This window comes from Barbus barbus (assembly GCF_936440315.1).
Source record: "Barbus barbus genome assembly, chromosome: 36".
Lineage (NCBI taxonomy): Eukaryota > Metazoa > Chordata > Actinopteri > Cypriniformes > Cyprinidae > Barbus > Barbus barbus.
The window spans coordinates 10,754,981-10,774,441 of record NC_136714.1 but is presented as its reverse complement, the minus strand read 5'-3'; the positions used below and the strand labels follow the sequence as shown (position 1 = coordinate 10,774,441).

Below are 19,461 nucleotides of genomic sequence, written 5' to 3'. Positions count from 1 at the left end.
TTGAAAGTTGTATTCAGTTGTCCAGGCCTTTATTTACAAATAAGAAATGATAGAACGAGAGACGGTTAAAGTGTTTATTCTACGTGAATAATTTACTAAATACTAAAGAAATTAACACTGTCCATATTACTTTTGATCAGTGTAATGCATCCTTGCTGAATAAAAGTATGTCTTTCAAAAAAAAAAAAAATTACTGACCCCAAAAAAATGTTTGAACAGTATACATAATAAAATAAAATAATAAGAATTAAATCACTTTAAAACAAAATACATGATTAAGATTACATAATACATTATTTCATTATTATCTGAGTAAGTCTAAGTTCCATTATGGTATTCAGTGTTTTGAGTAGGCTATTTGTGAATGAATGTGGGGTTGGACTGTACATATTCAGTGAGCTTTTCTGGTTTCTATTGCTTGTGTAAATGGTTTCTGTCACATCAGCACGGTTGCATGTTGTTCCTTATTCTGAGCAAAATCGCAGAAACCCCCCAGTAATTCTTGGTAAATGTCATGTTTATTGATGATCAAGATTTGGTTACAGCTCATCATGTCTGTGCAAAACTGTTACATTCACCATGACGGTATTCACGTGTCATAGCAAATCAATGCATGCGTTGCCTAGGACACTGTGCTGTGTGTGTGTGTGTGTGTGTGTGTTTGATTTAATATCTCGGATTGGCAGTTCTCACAGATATAAACTTTGTTTGACATGACTAGTTTTCCAGATTCTGCTATACAATAATTACAATGGCAAATTGCATGAAAATATGGAGGGAAAATTGGTGCTGGAATGAAACCAGGAATGGGGATTTATGATCTTAATTGTCTGTATGGCTTTACTAAACTCCTGCCAAAAAAGAAAACATTCTCGTGATTAAGACGACCCGAAGGAAATTCGTTTAAAAGAGAGAATACACATGGCATTTGTGCAAACAGATTATATTAAATAATACAACTATTTTTTAAAACTCGAAAATTAAAAAGCACAAAACTAAATTAAATTTTAAATAAGTTAAATATTCAAATAACGTACATATTAAAAATAAACCGTAATCTGCATTCATTAATTTCATAAGTGTAGCCTTATGGCACAAATGGCAGTCTTGCTTTTGAAGAATTTCCTTTATGTTGCCTTGTTGTTTTTTATTTTGCAGAGAAGATATGTAATAAAACAAGTTCCATGTGGTAGCTTTTTATTTTCGCCTTTTATATGTTGAACACATTTATTTATTTATCTATCAATCAAACAATAACTATTTATCAAGACACAATTTTCATTTATATTGTTAATTTTTATCGGATTTATACCATGAACATTCCTAAAAAATCTTTACAAATAATAATATATCATAGCAAAACCATAAAATACAAAACCAAAAAAAGTAAAACCTGAAGTAAATGTTTTACACGATTTTCTTAAATGTAAAAACCATTTAGCCTCATAAGGGTTTCTAAAATGAGGAACAAGCCATCGTTATATGTGAATTTAACATAAAACTACATCTTCTAAAGCTGTGGTCAGTCAAGTCAAGTCACCTTTATTTATATAGAGCTTTTAACAATGTAAATTGTGTCAAAGCAACGGCACAATATCAAAAAGGAAAATAGTGTGTCAATAAGGTAAAATTAAAAGATTTAAAAAGAAAGATTTTCAGTTGAAGGCATTTCATTATTGAATTCAGTGATGTCATCATCCAGCTCAGTTTAGTCCCAAGAACATTCAAGGAAGGAAAAGTGCAAGCGAAACTATACAGAGTGTTCTTTCTTAGCGCAGATCATTGTGTAGGCAGTGAATTGAACATCAGTCCTAGATTACATTAGATATGAATAATCCTCTGACTGTGGCACATGTCCTGCCCCAGCATGCCTCATTTTCGTTGATTGCTTGTCGTACCCCTATAACCCAGCTCTCTACCCCTATAGAGAAGCACCAGTCCCACGGGTTTCCTTCAGGACACCTGAGAAAGGTCGGGTACAAAAAACAACACAAACTCTCACACCTTCAGACGCTTTTGGCGACAGAATCCCGGCTTGTCGTCGCCTGGCCAGAGGATTAGTTTTACTGAGTGTCAACAGATTTGTCTCACTACCAATAAATATTCACACCCAAACATCGTAATCAGAAAAATCAGGCAGGAAGAATTATGCAAAATCACTCTGTTGAAGCGCAAGGATTATTATTCAGATCTCCAAACTGTCTATGAAATGTGACACTGGAATATGTGGTAGGGAAGGCCAGAGAAACTTCTTTTCAAGCACCAGTCCACATGATTCCTAACTGGGGTCTTTACAAGTCTGTGCAGGTGGACATGCAAACGTCTCATTTCCATATGTTCAGATCTTCAAGTCATAAAGTACATCAAGAACTTGCATGGAGTTACAGCTAAACTAGATCTCAGACATGCATCTACATTACGTTAATGCTGTTTTTCCCTCTTAATGGAGGACTGGGGTCTTCTGTTGAAGCCTGTGGCTACAGACGCAAGAGTGTGATAAATCAGAGTATCACTTTCTCTACCCGTCTGTCATTCGCAAGCACCGCCAACACGGCTGGCCACATGCCATTTGCCTAACTTCCAAAACCATAAAACTCTATAAAAGTCATGCCGTTTAATTTTTAAAAGAGGGGAGCTGTGCTTTGCATGTCTGTGTGAAGTATCTCCATAAAACCCCACTCATTTATGAGAGGAGTAGCTTGAAAGTTTTATAAAGACCCAGTTATGAGGGTGTTAAAATAGAATGACATGAATTTGTTTTCCATCGCTCTTGGGACATTCCGTATCGTACATGGAGCTTCTGCACGTGTCGCACAGATGCTTGTCACTTGCGGTTTCTCATTTGTCACCGGTGGCTTTCTCTTGTTCGACCCGTTAGATTTGAACGCGGATCTCCAAATGGGCGTGGATGGTGCACTCAAGTGTGAACTGGATGACAGGACTGACAGGAGTTTATGAACTGCAAAGCTGTCAGAGGTGGAGAACATGCCCCCACAAGCCCCCGGTTGCCCCAAGGCTGTCCTGATGGCACACTGACACCCCAATAACCCGATGCACACACACACACACACACACTCACACTCACTCAAGCAAAGGCTTTGGAACACGAGCAAAAATGTCACTGTTATGCAAATGGAGGTCAAGCGGCTGCTTTTTATGAAGATCTTAAAGAGTTGGTGATCTTAAGCCTGACGTGACATCTTGGTGCTCTAAACGATACGCTTCAAACCGCTCAAGCTTTATAATTCACTGCCCTCTGATCTTCCTATTATATGTCCATCTCTCTTCTCTTTTCATGTACACATTTTGGCCTCTACAATGAGCAATTAAGCATAACAGATAACCCTTTAATTGTTTTCTACGCAAACACTATGTCTTAGACTGAGCAGTTAGACCTTTTTCACAAAACCCATATGACCAAAGTTTTTTACTTGGAAAAGTCCTTGAGATATTTGATGTTAACTTTTGATTCACTTTAGTATCGCTAAATTGTAACACTGTTCTTTTATATTTTTTCTTTTCTTTTTTTCTTTTAATACTACTAAGCGTTAAAATTATATATAAAATAAATTAAATATAAATACATTTTAATATTTTACAGTATTATGTATATACTTATACTTTTGTTACATAATATATAAATTAAAATTAAAATTAAAACTCCATATCAAATTCTACATAACATACATAATATAATTGATATTAAATCTGTTGGAAATGTTTATATAGATACATATAAAATGTACTTGATATATTTTAATTTATTATGTATATATAATAATATTCAATAATAATTTGTATTAATATATAATATAATTATATTTTGTATTATATTTTTGTATTTTATAAGATAGATATTTCTGCATATTAAAATGTACTGACTATGCACTGTTCAAAAGATTGAGCTTAGTAAAAATTTTTACTTTTAAGTAGAATACTTTCATTAATATTCAACGTAGTGTCAGAGACATTGTTTCTAGAGAAATAAATGTTAATATTTTACAGTATAATGTATATTATTTACAGTACCTCACAGAAGTGAGTACACCCCTCACATTTTTGTAAATATTTTATTATATCTTTTCATGTGACAACACTGAAGAAATGACACTTTGCTACAATGTAAAGTAGTGAGTGTACAGCTTGTATTACAGTGTAAATTTGCTGTCCCCTAAGTGAAAATGTCCAAAGTGGGCCCAATTAGCCATTTTCTCTCCCCGGTGTCATGTGGCTCGTTATTGTTACAAGGTCTCAGGTGTGAATGGGGAGCAGGTGTGTTCAATTTGGTGTCATCGCTCTCACTCTCTCATACTGGTCACTGGAAGTTCAACATGGCACCTCATGGCAAACAACTCTCTGAGGATCTGAAAAAAAGAATTTTTGCTCTACGTAAAGATGGCGTAGGCTGCAGCACGGTGCACTGTAAAAAAAATCTGTCAAATTTACGGTAAAAAACTGGCAGCTGTGGTTGCCAGAATTCTACCGTAAAAAATATGGTAGCAACGTTTTAGGTTTTAACTTAAATTTACAGTTAAATACCATAATTTCTTTAACTGATATAATCTTAATATACCAACCTATTAAAGTACTGAAATCTGTTTTGTTCCTTTGAAATACACTGATAACCACCAAATGCAGGTGATGATGAGAAAGTCACACGATGAGCCAAAGCCCATCACAAGCAACTTTTAAACAATAGAATATACAGAAGGTGCACAGTGTCATTCACACAAGCACTAAACACCATCATGGTGAGACTCCTTAAACTGAAATATGCTATAAACATTAATTTAACAACATTAGATGTAACATACAACCCTAATAAACATAACTGATAAGAAAAAACTAAGAAGAAACATAGTTATTTCAAAGAAAAAACGTCAAATTCAAAGAGAATTTGAAATGGAACGCAGGGAATTCTGGGAACGTCAGTTTACGTTTTTTCCCTGTAAATTTCACAGGAACTTTCCGTTAACCATGTAACAGGTTTTTACCGTAGCATTTTCACAGTTTTTTACCGTTAAAATCACGATCATTTTTTACAGTGTGGCCAAGACCATACAGCGGTTTAACAGGACAGGTTCCACTCAGAACAGGCCTCGCCATGGTCGACCAAAGAAGTTGAGAGCACGTGCTCAGCGTCATATCCAGAGGTTGTGTTTGGGAAATATACGTATGAGTCCTGTAGACGACCACTGCCTTGCAAAAGAAGCTGAGGGTAAAGGTGATGGACTGGCAAAGCATGTCTCCAGACCTAAACCCTATTGAGCATCTGTGGGGCATCCTCAAACGGAAGGTGGAGGAGCGCAAGGTCTATAACATCCACCAGCTCTGGGATGTCGTCATGGAGGAGTGGAAGAGGACTCCAGTGGCAACCTGTGAAGCTCTGGTGAACTCCATGCCCAAGAGGGTTAAGGCAGTGCTGGAAAATAATGGTGGCCACACAAAATATTGACACTTTGGGCCCAATTTGGACATTTTCACTTAGTGGTGTACTCCCTTTTGTGGCCAGAGGTTTAGACATTAATGGCTGTGTGTTGAGTTATTTTGAGGGGACAGCAAATTTACACTGTTATACAAGCTGTATACTCACTACTTTACATTGTAGCAAAGTGTCATTTCTTCAGTGTTGTCACATGAAAAGATATAATAAAATATTTACAAAAATGTGAGGGGTGTACTCACTTCTGTGAGATATTGTTATATAATATATAAATAAAGGGTAATACTTATGAAAACTCCATATCTGTAACAGCACGGCCAGGCTCTCCGCCCAGCCAATTACCACAATCCACGTCACCTGAGTTCTGATCACACGCTCCTGCACCCCATCACCATCATCACCCAGAATCACACAACAAAAGCACTCACCTCCAGTCACTCTGTGTCCGATCTCGTTAATCCAACGTGGACTCCATTCCTGCAAGCCAAACTCGATGAGTATTACCTCCTATACATTACCTGTTGTACTTACCTCCTGTTCTCCGTCCCGTTGTCTCCCTGTGTCCAGATTGTTCCTCTCCGTGGTCAGTTTCTCAGTCGCCCCGATCCTCATCGGATGCTCTGCTCCTCGCTCCTGGAAAGCACAAAGACAACACTCAGTTCCTTCCCCATTGGCATCCCAAGCCTCTTCTAAGCAGACTCTCACCTCTCATCCCCAGCCGCACTCATCCACTGCACGATCTCTGCAAATAAATTCACTGTGTGTTACACTTACCTCTGTGTCCGGCTGCGTCCTTAATATCAAATTCTACATATTTAACATATTAATAGAATGTATATTAAATATGTTGGAAATATGTGTTTTACATTATATATTTTAATTTATAATATAATATAATGTTTGTATTGTATTTTGTATTTTTTTTATATTTATTTCATATTATTAATACTGTATATTAAATATATAAGTTAAAACTTATACACTGTTCAAAAGTTACATTTTTATTTTTAAAAGAAATTAATACTTTCTACAAACTGATCAAAAGTGAGAGGACATGGCCATGATTTCCACAAAGAAATTGTCAACAAAGAAATGATTCTATAGCACCAAATCTGCATATTAGATTTCTGAATTCCTGATGCAAATTAGGCTTTGCCATCACAAAATATTACAATAGAAAATATTTCATAATATTACTGATTTTAATTTATTTTTAACAAATGAATGCAGCTTTAATGAGTGTCAGAGAAAATCTTAACAATTACAAAAATCTGAAAGGTAGTGTAAATAGAATATCATTTGGAAACTAAATATTAAACATAATTGAAACTGTAAATGGAATTTCTATCCCAAGACAGGAAAATGCATGAAGTTTCTCCTCTCTCTCTCTCTCTGCGGTGGGACATAACTGTTGTCTGTCACTCCTGGGTGGAAGGAATCAGCGGGTGCAGGAGGTCGGAGGGTTTACCTGCCTCATGCCCCAGGCTCAGAATTATTGCTCAACAGAATACGGTGAAATCAGTAAATCTCCTGCTACACCTGCTTAATCACCAGCACCTGTCTAGAATAGAAACTGTCCCAGACTTTAGAGAGAGGGGAAGGAAAGACGGGCCACACAAGAACATGCTCAGAACTATAGTTCCAGTAATGCTACAGTTGTACACACAGCATGAGTCCGACGTGTTGATGAATAAGAATGATATAAGACGTAAACCGGTTATAGCTGGCAGGGTGAAGCAAGGTGAAGTGGGTGAGAGGTGAGGGGGTGTCACGGCGGCGCGTGCTGGTGTTCGAGCGGGGATGGCAGGCAGCAGGTGCATTATTGATACCCAAAACATGTGCAAGGACAGTGCCAAGCCCTGGAAAAGGCATTTCAGCTAAGATACTCAGAAAAGTAGATGAGCCGGGACCTGCATCTTCCTGCATTTCCATCTCAAACAGCCAACTTTGTACGTTAAACATGTCAACAAAGAAATAATAAAAGGAAAAAAAAAGAAAAAGAAAATGTGTGGAGATTTGGGAGATAAAGAAAAATAAATGATAGACAAGGGTATGGAAGAAAGCCAACTGTACTTTGGTTTTCTCCATCTTTCAGTTATTGCAGTCTCACAAGAGGCCTAAAATCACAATGTCTTTTTTCTGTGCTGTGTAATAGCTTGACATTAGAACAAGTGCTAAATTAACCTAAAAATCTAGAACTAAATACATAATCGTGCGAACTTCTTTTTGTATAACTAAATTTCCATTGTGCAAAATGTACCTATAATGCTGTTGTGTTGTGGGTAGCTCAAGGCTGTCGCTATGGGTTGCTAAGTTGTTCGGAGTGGGTTTTAGCTTATTACCATGTGGTTGCTAGGGTGTTTTGGTTGGTTGCTATGTGGTTTAAGCTGGTCTTTCAACCTGTCCAGCTAACAGGTGCCTAAAATCCCTCTAAAACCAGCTAATGAAGATCGATTAAAACTTTAAAACAGTTTTTGTTTTGTTTTGTTTTCCAGCAGAGTGCTCCAAATCTTAATGATGTTTTGTGTTTTGTTTAGTGTCGTTTCATTCTTCAATCAGGGTGTTTCATATTTAAAGTCTCAATGATATTCTGTTCTTTGTTTGTTTTGTCCTTTTCCAGCTACTATGTGCTGCAAATCTCAATGATGTTTTTGTTTTGTTTTAAAGTTTAAATGACATTCAGTTTTTTGTTTTGTTTTTTCCAGCAGGTTGCTCCACATCTAAAATCTTAATTATGTTTTTTGTTTTGTTTTGTTTGGTTCTTCCAGCAGTGCGTTCCACATTTAAAGTCTCAATGATATTCAGTTTTTTTTTTGTTTGTTTTTGTTATTTTCCAGCTATGTGCTACAAATTTAAAATCCCAATTATGTTTTTGTTTTGTTTTAAAGTTACGATGACGTTCAGTTTTTTGTTTTGTTTTTCCAGCAGGGTGCTCTACATCTTAAGACCGAAGTTACATTTTTTGTTTGTTTGTTTGTTTGTTTTTTATTTTCCAACAGGGCGCTCCAAATCTAAAACCCTAATGATATTTCATTTAATTTTGTTTTGTTTTGTTTCGTTTCATTCTTCCAGCAGGGTATTCCAAATTTAAAGTCTCAATGATAATCTGGGGGGGTTATAAAAAAATGTGTTACAAATCTATAATCTCAATGACATTTTTGTTTTGTTTTAAAGTTTGTGACATTCAGTTTTTTATTTTGTTTTGTTTTTCAGTTGTTTGCTCCAAATCTAAAGTCTCAATGATATTTTGCCTAGATATGACTCAAGTTAAAACATTTTTTTATTGTCTTGAGTGTCCTCTGCATGAAAATTGTAAATATGATTACATAGATAGAAATGTAACAGCTCACCTCTCCTCACATGACTTGAGGAATCGTTTGTGCCCGTTATACAATGGAGCCCCGTTTACACTAATGCGTTTTCGTTTTAAAACGGCGTTTTAGAACGATCTCCGTTTACACTACACAACCGAAAACGCGTGTCACATGACCATTCATGCAGGTACATTCATAGATTCGTATAGTTAGATTCCCTATTATTTAGATGGCTTCAAAAGTCTCAGTTTTCGCCGGAGTAGTGTAAACGATAGGCGTAACTGTAGCAAAAGTTGTGTGTTTTAAAACGAAAACGCACTAGTTTATAAGGGGCCTGAGTTTTGTGCTGAAGTTTAATACTTATGCCTTAGGGATTATTCAAACAGCAATAGTGATGCTTACCTTTGCAAGAACCCCTAATTTGTGGTGTTACAATGCAGGCAAACAATATCACATCTCTGTAACTAAAATAATGAATTACTTGAATTTATATTTTTCCATTCCTTTTGGTTGTTTATCCTCCAGCACCCATATTAAACACTGGCCACACTTTGAAGTGTGTACACTAAAACATGGCTGAACTTTAAAGCTTGTTTGGTAAACTCATGGCACTGGCTGCGTCACCATCCCCCTGGACACAGGTGACTCACATCAGAACCCGTCCCGCTGTTGGGAGTAAATAGGCAAACACATGACTTGGAATGTGGCTCACAGGAAGGACATATGCATGTCCTTGTCACATTTTTTCTCTATGCATTAGTACAGTATCTTTGCCGCCAAGATCTTTCTCCATTAAGAACGAATATGCAGTTCAGTAGCCAATGCCTGACGCCGATTACACAATTTTGATAAACATCAATGTGTATCTCAGGCACCAAAACACCAAACATTTCTCAAAATCCAATCAGAATTCATTTGCATTTCCCACAATGGCTTTGAAAGACAAAAATCAGCATTGTTCATCATTGTTGTTCTTTCAGCACATACGTTCCTCCAAGTACCTCCTCAGACCTGGCGGACTACCTGTGCTCCTGGTCCCTCAAAAGACAAGAAAAACATGTATAATCCAGTACAATTATGAAATGTGAAGCAGAAGAAGCTGTAATATCCATGTCTTCCATGCGTGGTGTATTTATATGTCTTTATCATGGAAGCAGTGGCAGTAATACGAAGCACCATCCAGTTCTCAGGTTTTGACAAACTGAGGGACTAAAAACCCCTCTCTTGTGCTTTTATACATGATTAGGGAGTAATATGTGCCAAAAAACAACAAACATCATGGGACTAAGAGCATTTCAGTATTAAATATTTAAGATGTCAACACAGCCCGAACAAGCACCAGGAATCTGGGCCTAGAGAGACGAAAGAGACAAGCAGTGGAGTTATCAGTTTCAACACCTAACACACACTGTGTGTTGCTTCAGCAAACAAAGACACCCTACTCTACTTATGGTCATATTCTATTACAGTCATGAGTTTTATATGAGCATGATGAGGGATCTATCATGTCTCGATACAATTTAGAGCATAAAAAAAGCAATGAACTTCAGTTCAGTGATGAGTGTGTAAAATGGTTGGGGGTTACTAGAAGTAACCTCGAATTGAAGGACTGTTTCTGGAATAAAATACTGCCACCATGTGGACTGTTGGTAAAACCACTGTTATGTAGAGCCTCCTCTTAAATTGGTTTGCCAAACTTTGTTTCAGACCATTATACCGCCGACTTTATGTACTACTTTATGGGCAGATTATTCTATGTTTTTATAACTACAATACAAAGTACACTCTAAAAATGCTGGGTTAAATACAACCCATTGCTGGGTAAATATGGGACAGAACACATGCTGGGGTTTTTTTTTCAAACCAGTTGGGTTAAATTACCTGTTTTATTCAAAGAACAGGAATCTTTCCAAGTCTGATCATGTTTGTGGAAGTGAAAAAGAGTTGATGTTGCTCACCAGGCTAGAAAAGTTTACAAAACCATCTCTAAAGATTTTGGACTCCACAAATCCACAGTCAGACAGATTGTGTACAAATGGAGCAAATTCAAGACCACTGTTACCTTCCTGAGAATCGGTCGACCAACAAAGATCACTCCAAAGCAGAATGTGTAATAGCCTGAGTGGTTGCAAAAGTGCCCAGGGTAACTTCTAAGCAACTAAAGGCCTCTCTCACATTGGCTAATGTTAATGTTCATGAGCCCAGTCAGCCCACCACCAGGAGAACACTGAGCAACGTGGTGTGCATGGCAGAGCTGCAAGAAGAAAACCACTGTTCTCCAAAAAAGAAAATTGCTTGCTAAAGATCATGTGGACAAGCCAGGACTATTGGAGAAAGGTTTAATATATGGATGAAACAAAATAAAACTTATTGGTTTAAATGAGAAGCTATTATTTTCAGAGAAAAGACCACACTGCATTCCAGTTTAAGAATCTTACCCCATCTGTGAAACATGGTGGTGGTAGTATCATGGCATGGGCAGCCTGCTGGAACAATGAATTCTGAATTATACCAGCAAATTCTAAAGGAAAAGTCAGGGCATCCGTTTAAGAACTTAACGGTCTCAAGAGAACGCTGGTCATGCAGCAAGACATCAACCCCAAATACACAAGTCATTCTACCAAAGAATGGTTAAAGATGAACAAAGTTAATGTTTTGGAATGGCCAAAGACCTTAATCCAATTAAAATGTTGTGAAAGGACCTAAGCAAGCAGTTCATAGGAGGAAACCCACCAATATCACAGAGTTTAAGTGGTTCTGCACTAAGGAATGGGCTAAAACTCCTACATGTTATCTGATCAGCATTTACAAGAAACTTTACCTTCAGTTACTGCAGCAAAAGGGGGTCACACCAGATACTGAAAGCAAATATTCACATACTTTTGCAACGCACAGATATGAAACACTAGATCATTTTTCTCAAATAAATGCCAAAGAATATTTTGGGTCATATTTATGCAGAAATATAGAGAATTCTAAAGTGTTCACACATACATACAAAAACATTTTAATGTGATTTAAAAATAATAATGTATGAGGCCAGTAACTATGCATGGCATTCTATGCAGAATGCATTCCATTTTGATTTTTTTTTTCCAAGTTCATAGCACTGCATTTTAAAATGAAACATGCCAACTTTTATGAATAAAAATGGCAAAACCAGTTAAATCAAGATCAAAGAAACAAGATCATGTGAAACAGAACAAAAAAGAGAAAGTTTATTTTGACATCTCTTGGAGCTCTCTGGGGTCCACTCTCCCAAAGCAGTTATGAATGACGAAAAACAAACCAATCAATACATCAAACATAACAGAGATCAAGAGTGTCAAGCATTGAGAAACACAACAGGCTAAACAACAGCTCCATCCACTGTCCGGATACATGAACTTCACACAAATCACATTAACTGCCATCATACATTTGTGCTTCTTTCTGCAAATGAAGAAGTCCCCAAAGAATCCAGAATTGGTTTCAGTCTCTAAATGACTTGACCGATGCACTGGTGAACACTCGACAGTCACTCCATTCTAATTTGATCTGATATTTAAAAAAAATCAAAATAAAACATCCTCAGATTGGTTTGGGCAAAGACGTGACCTCCTCCAGACACTCATCATAGGCTTCTTTATATTCATCATGTGGTTTGACCATGATAACACAGGTGGGACGCTTCGATCCAGCTGATGAGCCCAAATCCTGCAGAAAGAGGAAAACAAACACATGAGTATTGTAACTCTGTACTGTGTATTTTGATTGAGAAATATTGTACAGCGTTCTGATGAACTTACAACTTTAGATGGCACATAAGCATAGGGCAGGTTTCTGTCTTCACACATGATTGGTAAGTGGCAATACACCTCTATGGGAAGAGTGTCTCCAGCAAGCACCACAATACTACAAGATGACAGAAAATGTGTTAAAATAAAGATTACTGTGGACTAAATGATGCTGAAACATGAGGAAAAGAAACCTCGCCTTACCCCTTCTCTCCTTTGTTGATAAACTTCTGTACTTCTTTTACTCCTCGCCGGATCTGTTTGATTTTAGCCGCTTTGTAAAATAATGAAGAACATGTATATGAATACCCGACTGCAACCACGTGGCGGTCTCTTTAACGATAAACTATACGTTACACAGCCATATTTAACACATTTTATTCAGATAAAAAAATGCTATAGCTTAAATGGGGAAAAAAAGTTTCAAAACACATTTTTACCTTTTTTGACGCACTTGTAGAGCTTTTTGCTTAGTTTACGCGACGCAAGCGGGTTTGCGATTGGGTTTACATTAGCTATTAATTCTTGATAGGATTTCTCTGTTCCCCCGGTCTCCTCTTCGACAGTTTTTTCCTTCTTTACCTTTGTCATGTTTCGCTACAACAAGAGAAACACACGAGAGCTTAACTTGAGGACGATTTTTCTGTTGCTGGACAACACACGTGTTCTTCCGGTGTTTTTTTCCACACGCAATGCGGTTTTTCGCGGCACGTACTGAGAGTAACATTTGTAAACACTGACCCCTAGTGCACAGAATGAACAAATGTTGAGATTTTATTCAGTCAAAACATGTCTCGCACACATACACTCAAAACTAATCGTCTGCAAAATTTACAAAGAATACTTCTGAAAAAAACGTAGTTTAAAGAAAATAGCTTACAGTTTTTCTTCTCAGCTACAAAAAAAAAAAAAAACTATTACAAACAAAATAAATACATCTAAATACTTTTTATGTTCATTTTATCTCCCAAATAACATTCAGTTCAGTTCCACTTTGGATACATGTATATCTTGCATGTATATGTGCATTTCTCCCCTCAAAAAGAAAAATCTTTTAGCATTTGGTTTGGGTACTGGTGGCCTATAACACTTACTTGACAAGTTTCACAACAGACAGACTTTCTGGTAACATTAAAATAACATTCTATGCATTAACATTAGTTTAATGTTAAAACTAATATAAAGTAGAATGAACAGTATATTCTTAAACTAATATCAATCAAGATCAGTGAATGCTGTAAACATGGCTGTTCACTGTTAACTTGTGAAACCTACTTCATTAAACATATAGAATCTTATTATAAAGTGTTATTTTCTTATAAAAGTCATTACTGCTTTATCCCTTAAGCTCCAAAACTACTAATCACTTACATAAACCACCATGACAAGGGTGTAAAGTGCATTTTCCAGGTCTATTTAACACTACGATTCTTATTACACTACAAATGTATTCAACACACAAAAGATAATCATGAATTTTTCCAAACATTAAATGGGCATTGGACATTCTGTAAATTGGGGGTTCAAAACTAAACAAAAAAAATTACAAAAAAAAGCTTGATCAATCTGTGTAGATTACACGTTAGGAAAAAAAAGATAAATACATATAAATAACCATTACTTCAAAGAGTAAGTCAGACATGTAGTTGCCTAGAGATGTAAGAACAATGGTATCGTACGTACTAAGAAAGAGTGCGTTTAAAAAAACCTAAGCAGGAGAGGACTGTCACTGCTCCTGTGTCTTCACAGCTATACCCACATGGGCATGGCGAATGGTACGTCCATGCAGCATGTAACCGTCTTGCTTCACCACAGCTATGGTGCCGAGCTCCACTCCCTCTGCTGGAGTATGACAGACTATTTCATGCTGATATGGGTCGTAGGTGGATCCCACAGGGCTCATCTTCTCCAGTCCATGCTTGGTGAAGATGTCCTGCAGCCGTCCCTGTATGTGTGCCATGTATTGTGTCAGCTGCTGCACTCCATCTCCCTCCTCAACCTTCTCCAACAGGTCTGCAACCTCCACAATGTCACGGCAGAAACTTTGAATCCCTATGGGAGAGCGTAATGTTTAATGTAATGCTGCTTTAATAATGCAATGTGAACAGCTATAATGTGTAGCTAAATTAAAGTAGGTTACCGAATATTTTGGCAGCCTCAACAAATTTCTGTGTTCTTCTTCTGACATTGTCAGAGTCAGCTAGGGCTCGTTTGTATCTCTCCTGTGAAAAGCACAAAGTTAATAATTACCAAAAGAAAAAACAACCAAATTACAAATGAAACACTGATTAAAACTAATGGCCATTATAATTTAATTACAGGAATTAAAGTAATTAATACTGTGTAATTACAAAGTATGCGTGTACGATGCATACTTAATATTCACTAAAAATGGCGTATTATCAATAAATCAATGAAACTGACCATTGAAAATGCTCTCAAAATGACCAAATACTGACCGGGTCAATGTAGCAGTTGATAATTATCCCTTATTAATGTTGCATTTACTCCAGAACACCATTTAAATATATATTAGTATATAAATTAGTGTTGTTGTTTTTTTAAATGAATATGATTGGTTTCTTACAAAGCTAAAATAGTTTACAAATACCTTTTTTCCACCAGAATGGTTCACGATCTGAAGCCAGAGACTGTTCTTGGCTTGAGGAATGAATGATGATGCAATGCTGGTACGTGTTGTTTACCTGATTATAACCAGGCAAAAAAACAAACCGTGCTTGTCCTGCTGGTTGTGCGGGCAGTTCAGCACATCTATTTGGTGTTCACAGTACTTGAAGTGATTCTAGCATACTGGCAGATTGCATAAACTTCTGGTACTCTTATCTGTTCTTTTTGAGGATAAATTGAAACTGAAGGTATAAATTAATTTGCTCTTTCGCACATCTCGCACAGAGTGAAATCATTATCACATTGCTCAACAAGAATGCCACAGGCAGTATCAGCATTTCTCAACCCACCAGCAAATTTTTAGGGCTTGAGTTGAACTGATCTTTCCAGCCCAGAACCCCCCTTTTTGCAGTGGAAATGCACAGAGTGGTTTGAGAACAGATACAGGCTGGAAACCCACAGTGGAACCATGTTGGGGATGAACAAGGGGTAAAACAGTGCCGAATGTGAACTTACTGTGAGGTCGTGAACCTGTCCTTCCAGTTTTCTAGTTCTCGTCTCTAAGGTCCTGACATGTGTCACAGAGTGACTGTGGTCATCATCTCCATCGTCACCATGGCAGTCATCACCAGCACTACGATGTTCTGCTGCAGTGCTGAAGAGGCCCTCGACGGACCTGGAGGAAAGAAAGAAAAAACTCAAAGTTGTCAAATGCTCAGCGTGATCTCCACTTCAAAATGTGCATAATCCCATCAATGGGATTATCAAACAGATGATAAAAATGTTACAATAATCCACAAGTAATTTACATAACTCAGTTCAATAATTAGCATTTTGTGAAGTAAAAATTAAGAAACTAATACATCATTAAGGTGTTTTACCTTTAAACCTTTCGGCCAAAATACAAGTCTGATAAAAATGTAAAAACTGTAACTTGAATGCAATGTAAATCGCTTTGGATAAAAGCGTCTGCTAAACGCATAAATGCAAGTCTATAATCCTTAATAAATGCATTCTCCAATGAAAGTTAATCCCCTTTTGTCCTCTCACATCAAAATCCACCAATAAACTGTTTTTAGATGTAAACAGTGCTTAATCTGTGCACACTTCACTCGACATTGGAGAAAGCAATATTATGGATAATTGACTGATTTTTGCCAGAACCAAGGGTTTTGAGTTAAAAAGGTGGATTGTGGATGAATTCTTCTCTTTTTTGTTTTACATGTATCTTTTTGCTTCACAACTGATCAATAGGAGTCATGTGGATTATGTTTTTATCAGCTGTCTGGACACTCATTCTGATGGCACCCATTGGGGCTGTCGTGCCTAATGGATAGAGAGTTGGACTTGTAACTCGAAGGTCGTGGGTTCGATTCTCAGGTCCGGCAGGGATTGTAGGTGGGGGAGTGAATAACCAACACTCTTTCCACCCTCAATACCACGACTGAGGTGAGACCATTGAGCAAGGCACCAAACCCCCAACTGCTCCCCGGGCGCCGCATCAATGGCTGCCCACTGCTCCGGGTGTTTGTTCACTACTGTGTGTACACTTGGATGGGTTAAATGCAGAGCACAAATCCACACACCACTTCCCCTCCCCCCTTCACTGCAGAGGATCTATTAGTGAGCTAGTGGTAAACTAAAAAAAAAATTTTTTTAAATTTTGTTAAATTTCTCCAAATCTGTTCTGATGAAGAAACACACTCATCAAGATCTTGGATGGCCTGAAGATGAGCAACTTTTGTTTATTTTGGTTATTTACACTTACAGGATTGTGGTATTTAGCTTTGTGCCTAGCATAATTATAACATTTTCTGCTTCAAAAGATCTGATTGACATAATAATATTACATGAAACCAGTAACGTTACAAAAAAAAAATCTGATTTGATCCCAAAATATTTTTTATATTTTCAGAGCTTTAGTCATTCCCATTTGCTGTTCTTTATGGTAGGATTCAATAGATATAAAGGCTGATCAAGCCAAAACCCACTTGGATCACATGATATCTGATACTGTTTTACTACAGGTTGTAATAGTATTGTTACATTTAATAGCTCGTAACTAAGAAAAGACGAAACGTTAAAGCAAGACACAGATATTAGATATTAGAGCTGACAGATGTGATTGATGGACAATCTTGCTAAAAAATTAAACATGATATAAACTACCAAACGACCCACGGTCGACGTGTTCGTCGTTTCTGAACATATTTAAACTCGTCTGGGTTGTATTTATTGGTTAGATTGAGGTTTGAGTCCCGCTAAACCGCTAACTCACTCGTTAGCCAGTTAACGTTAGCAGTGACGCTAACCCCACAACACTTTAAACGGTTAAAATGGCGATAATATTAACAAAATCCTGTTTTTCTCGTGTTATTAGCACATTTGTCTGAATATTACGCTATAAATCATGCTTTACCTGTTGACTGCACTTGGTGTTAACCTGCACAAATCGATGGAATATCTTCTAGTTACGGACAGAAAGCGCACGGCCATTTCTTCAGTAGCTTGTTGTGTGTATGTGTGTGTGTGTGTGTGTGTGTGGTCGGGTGCGCGTGACCTGCTCGACGAGTCAGTAGGTGCGTTCGACTTGAAGCACGGCTACAGACGGTGGTCAACGAGAGTAGCCGCTTGCAGTCAGGGACGGAGTTGAAAACGGAGTCGTCAAGTCGGACACTTGGAGATTGAGGTCTCTGCAGAGTAAAAGAGGGCGTTTCTGAATTTGTGGGTGTTTTCAAACTGCTGGGAGTTTCTCAATCATACAAACAAAATGATCCCCCTTACCTAACCCCACCCCTAAACCTACCATCACTATGACGTCAGCCAATCAGGACACATGGTCTAAAAACGCCCTGATCTGGTAACTCCCATTACTTTGCTGCAGAGACCTAGGCTGCGTCCGAAATCGCATACTTCTCTACTATATAGTATGCGAAAAACAGTATGCGAGGCGAGTAGTATGTCCGAATTCATAGTATTCGAAAAACAGTAGGCGAGAATTACCCGGATGACCTACTACTTCCGCCCGAATTCTGTAGTAGGCATACGATGGACACTTTACTATCCCATGATGCCACGGGAGAGGAGGCGTCATATTCGAAAAATGGCGGAAAGCGGCGACGCGGCTGTTTTCAAGTGCAAGTACCTCATGAAAAACGTTGTTCATTGTGGTTAAATTGCACTTATTTAAAATAATCAAAGTAAACGGCTGACTTATTAAAGTTTAAACGTTGTAAATCGATGAGATGACTTCATGAACATGGCGGATGTAGTACGTCCGAATTCCATTCATACTACCCTCATTCATACTATATAGAACGTACTTTTTTAACGGTCGAGAAGTACGTTTGAATTCAAATGTAGTACCTACACAAGTAGTATGCGATTTCGGACGCAGCCCTATACTTGGCTGAGTCAGCCGGCTGCTCTCGAAACGCTATCGCGGTACTTTGATGCCACACGTGACAGTGACGTGTGGTCGGCGCCGGTTCAAGTCGGACTAAATTTCTAACCGTCTATTGGACTACTCATATTTACTCTCAAAAGAAAGTTTTATTTTATTTTTAGACTACTATAAAGCATTTGACACATTAGAACATGAGTTTTTATTTCAAGCACTAAATAGAATTGGTTTTGGTGACTCCTTCTGTAATATGCTCAAAATGCTGTATATGAACAGTAGTAGCGCCATTAAATTGAGTAACGGTACCTCTCCCAGATTCTTCTTAAACCGTGGTGTTAGACAGGGATGTCCAGTATCTCCCTATCTTTTCTTAATTGCGACACAATTTCTTAGTTTACACATCAAAGCAAGCCATCTAAAAGGCATCAATATTGGCAATACGGAGATAATTATTAATCAGTTAGCGGATGATACTGCTCTGTTCTTAGAAGACTCTCTGCAAATACCAGCAGCCTTACGTACTCTTCATCTCTTTTCTAAAGCCTCTGGCCTACATCTAAATCTTAATAAATGTGAACTACTTACGATAAAAAACAGTATGTTCTCTTCAATTTGTGGCATTGCTGTTAAAAACTGTGTTACATATTTGGGTATACAAATAACAAAAGATAACTCTAGATGCTCTGCTAATCTGGACCCAATTATTATAAAAACAATGAAACGCCTGAACTGCTGGCTGCAGAGAGACCTTTCTTTGAAAGGCAGAGGTTTGCTTGTTAAAGCAGAAGGTTTGTCTCGCCTTACTTATGCTGCTCAGTCACTGTACATTGATAAGCACACGTGTAAAATTATTGATGGAATCTTAGTTAAATTTTTATGGAAAAACAAACCCCATTA

The 19,461-nt window shown here is 37.5% G+C and overlaps 2 protein-coding genes across 2 annotated transcripts; both read right to left on the bottom strand.

The window, feature by feature from the left end:
* Positions 1 to 11,950: 11,950 nt before the first annotated feature.
* Positions 11,951 to 13,250, bottom strand: LOC306856070 (H/ACA ribonucleoprotein complex subunit 2-like protein). The gene is made up of 4 exons (XM_079395072.1): positions 12,974 to 13,250; positions 12,738 to 12,807; positions 12,546 to 12,651; positions 11,951 to 12,453 (listed from the first exon to the last, which is right to left on the bottom strand). The coding sequence occupies exons 1-4, from the start codon at positions 13,122 to 13,124 to the stop codon at positions 12,328 to 12,330; spliced, it is 453 nt and encodes a 150-aa protein (XP_079251198.1). The 5' UTR covers positions 13,125 to 13,250; the 3' UTR covers positions 11,951 to 12,327.
* Positions 13,251 to 13,289: 39 nt separating this feature from the next.
* Positions 13,290 to 17,802, bottom strand: LOC306856069 (grpE protein homolog 2, mitochondrial-like). The gene is made up of 4 exons (XM_079395071.1): positions 17,581 to 17,802; positions 15,678 to 15,837; positions 14,674 to 14,755; positions 13,290 to 14,585 (listed from the first exon to the last, which is right to left on the bottom strand). Exons 1-4 carry the CDS (start codon positions 17,655 to 17,657, stop codon positions 14,260 to 14,262), a joined length of 645 nt encoding a protein of 214 aa, XP_079251197.1. The 5' UTR covers positions 17,658 to 17,802; the 3' UTR covers positions 13,290 to 14,259.
* Between the last annotated feature and the right edge of the window lie 1,659 nt (positions 17,803 to 19,461).

Bases quoted from the DNA above. Each gene is read 5' to 3' on its own strand.
- LOC306856070 (XM_079395072.1), bottom strand. From the start codon at position 13,124: ATGACAAAGGTAAAGAAGGAAAAAACTGTCGAAGAGGAGACCGGGGGA. The intron at 12,652-12,737 runs GTAAGGCGAGGT...GTCATCTTGTAG, and splicing joins ATCAACAAAGGAGAGAAGGG to TATTGTGGTGCTTGCTGGAG. The intron at 12,454-12,545 runs GTAAGTTCATCA...CTCTTTCTGCAG, and splicing joins CTTATGTGCCATCTAAAGTT to GATTTGGGCTCATCAGCTGG.
- LOC306856069 (XM_079395071.1), bottom strand. From the start codon at position 17,657: ATGGCCGTGCGCTTTCTGTCCGTAACTAGAAGATATTCCATCGATTTG. The intron at 14,756-15,677 runs GTAAGTTCACAT...TGCTTTTCACAG, and splicing joins GACAGGTTCACGACCTCACA to GAGAGATACAAACGAGCCCT. The intron at 14,586-14,673 runs GTAACCTACTTT...GCTCTCCCATAG, and splicing joins TGAGGCTGCCAAAATATTCG to GGATTCAAAGTTTCTGCCGT.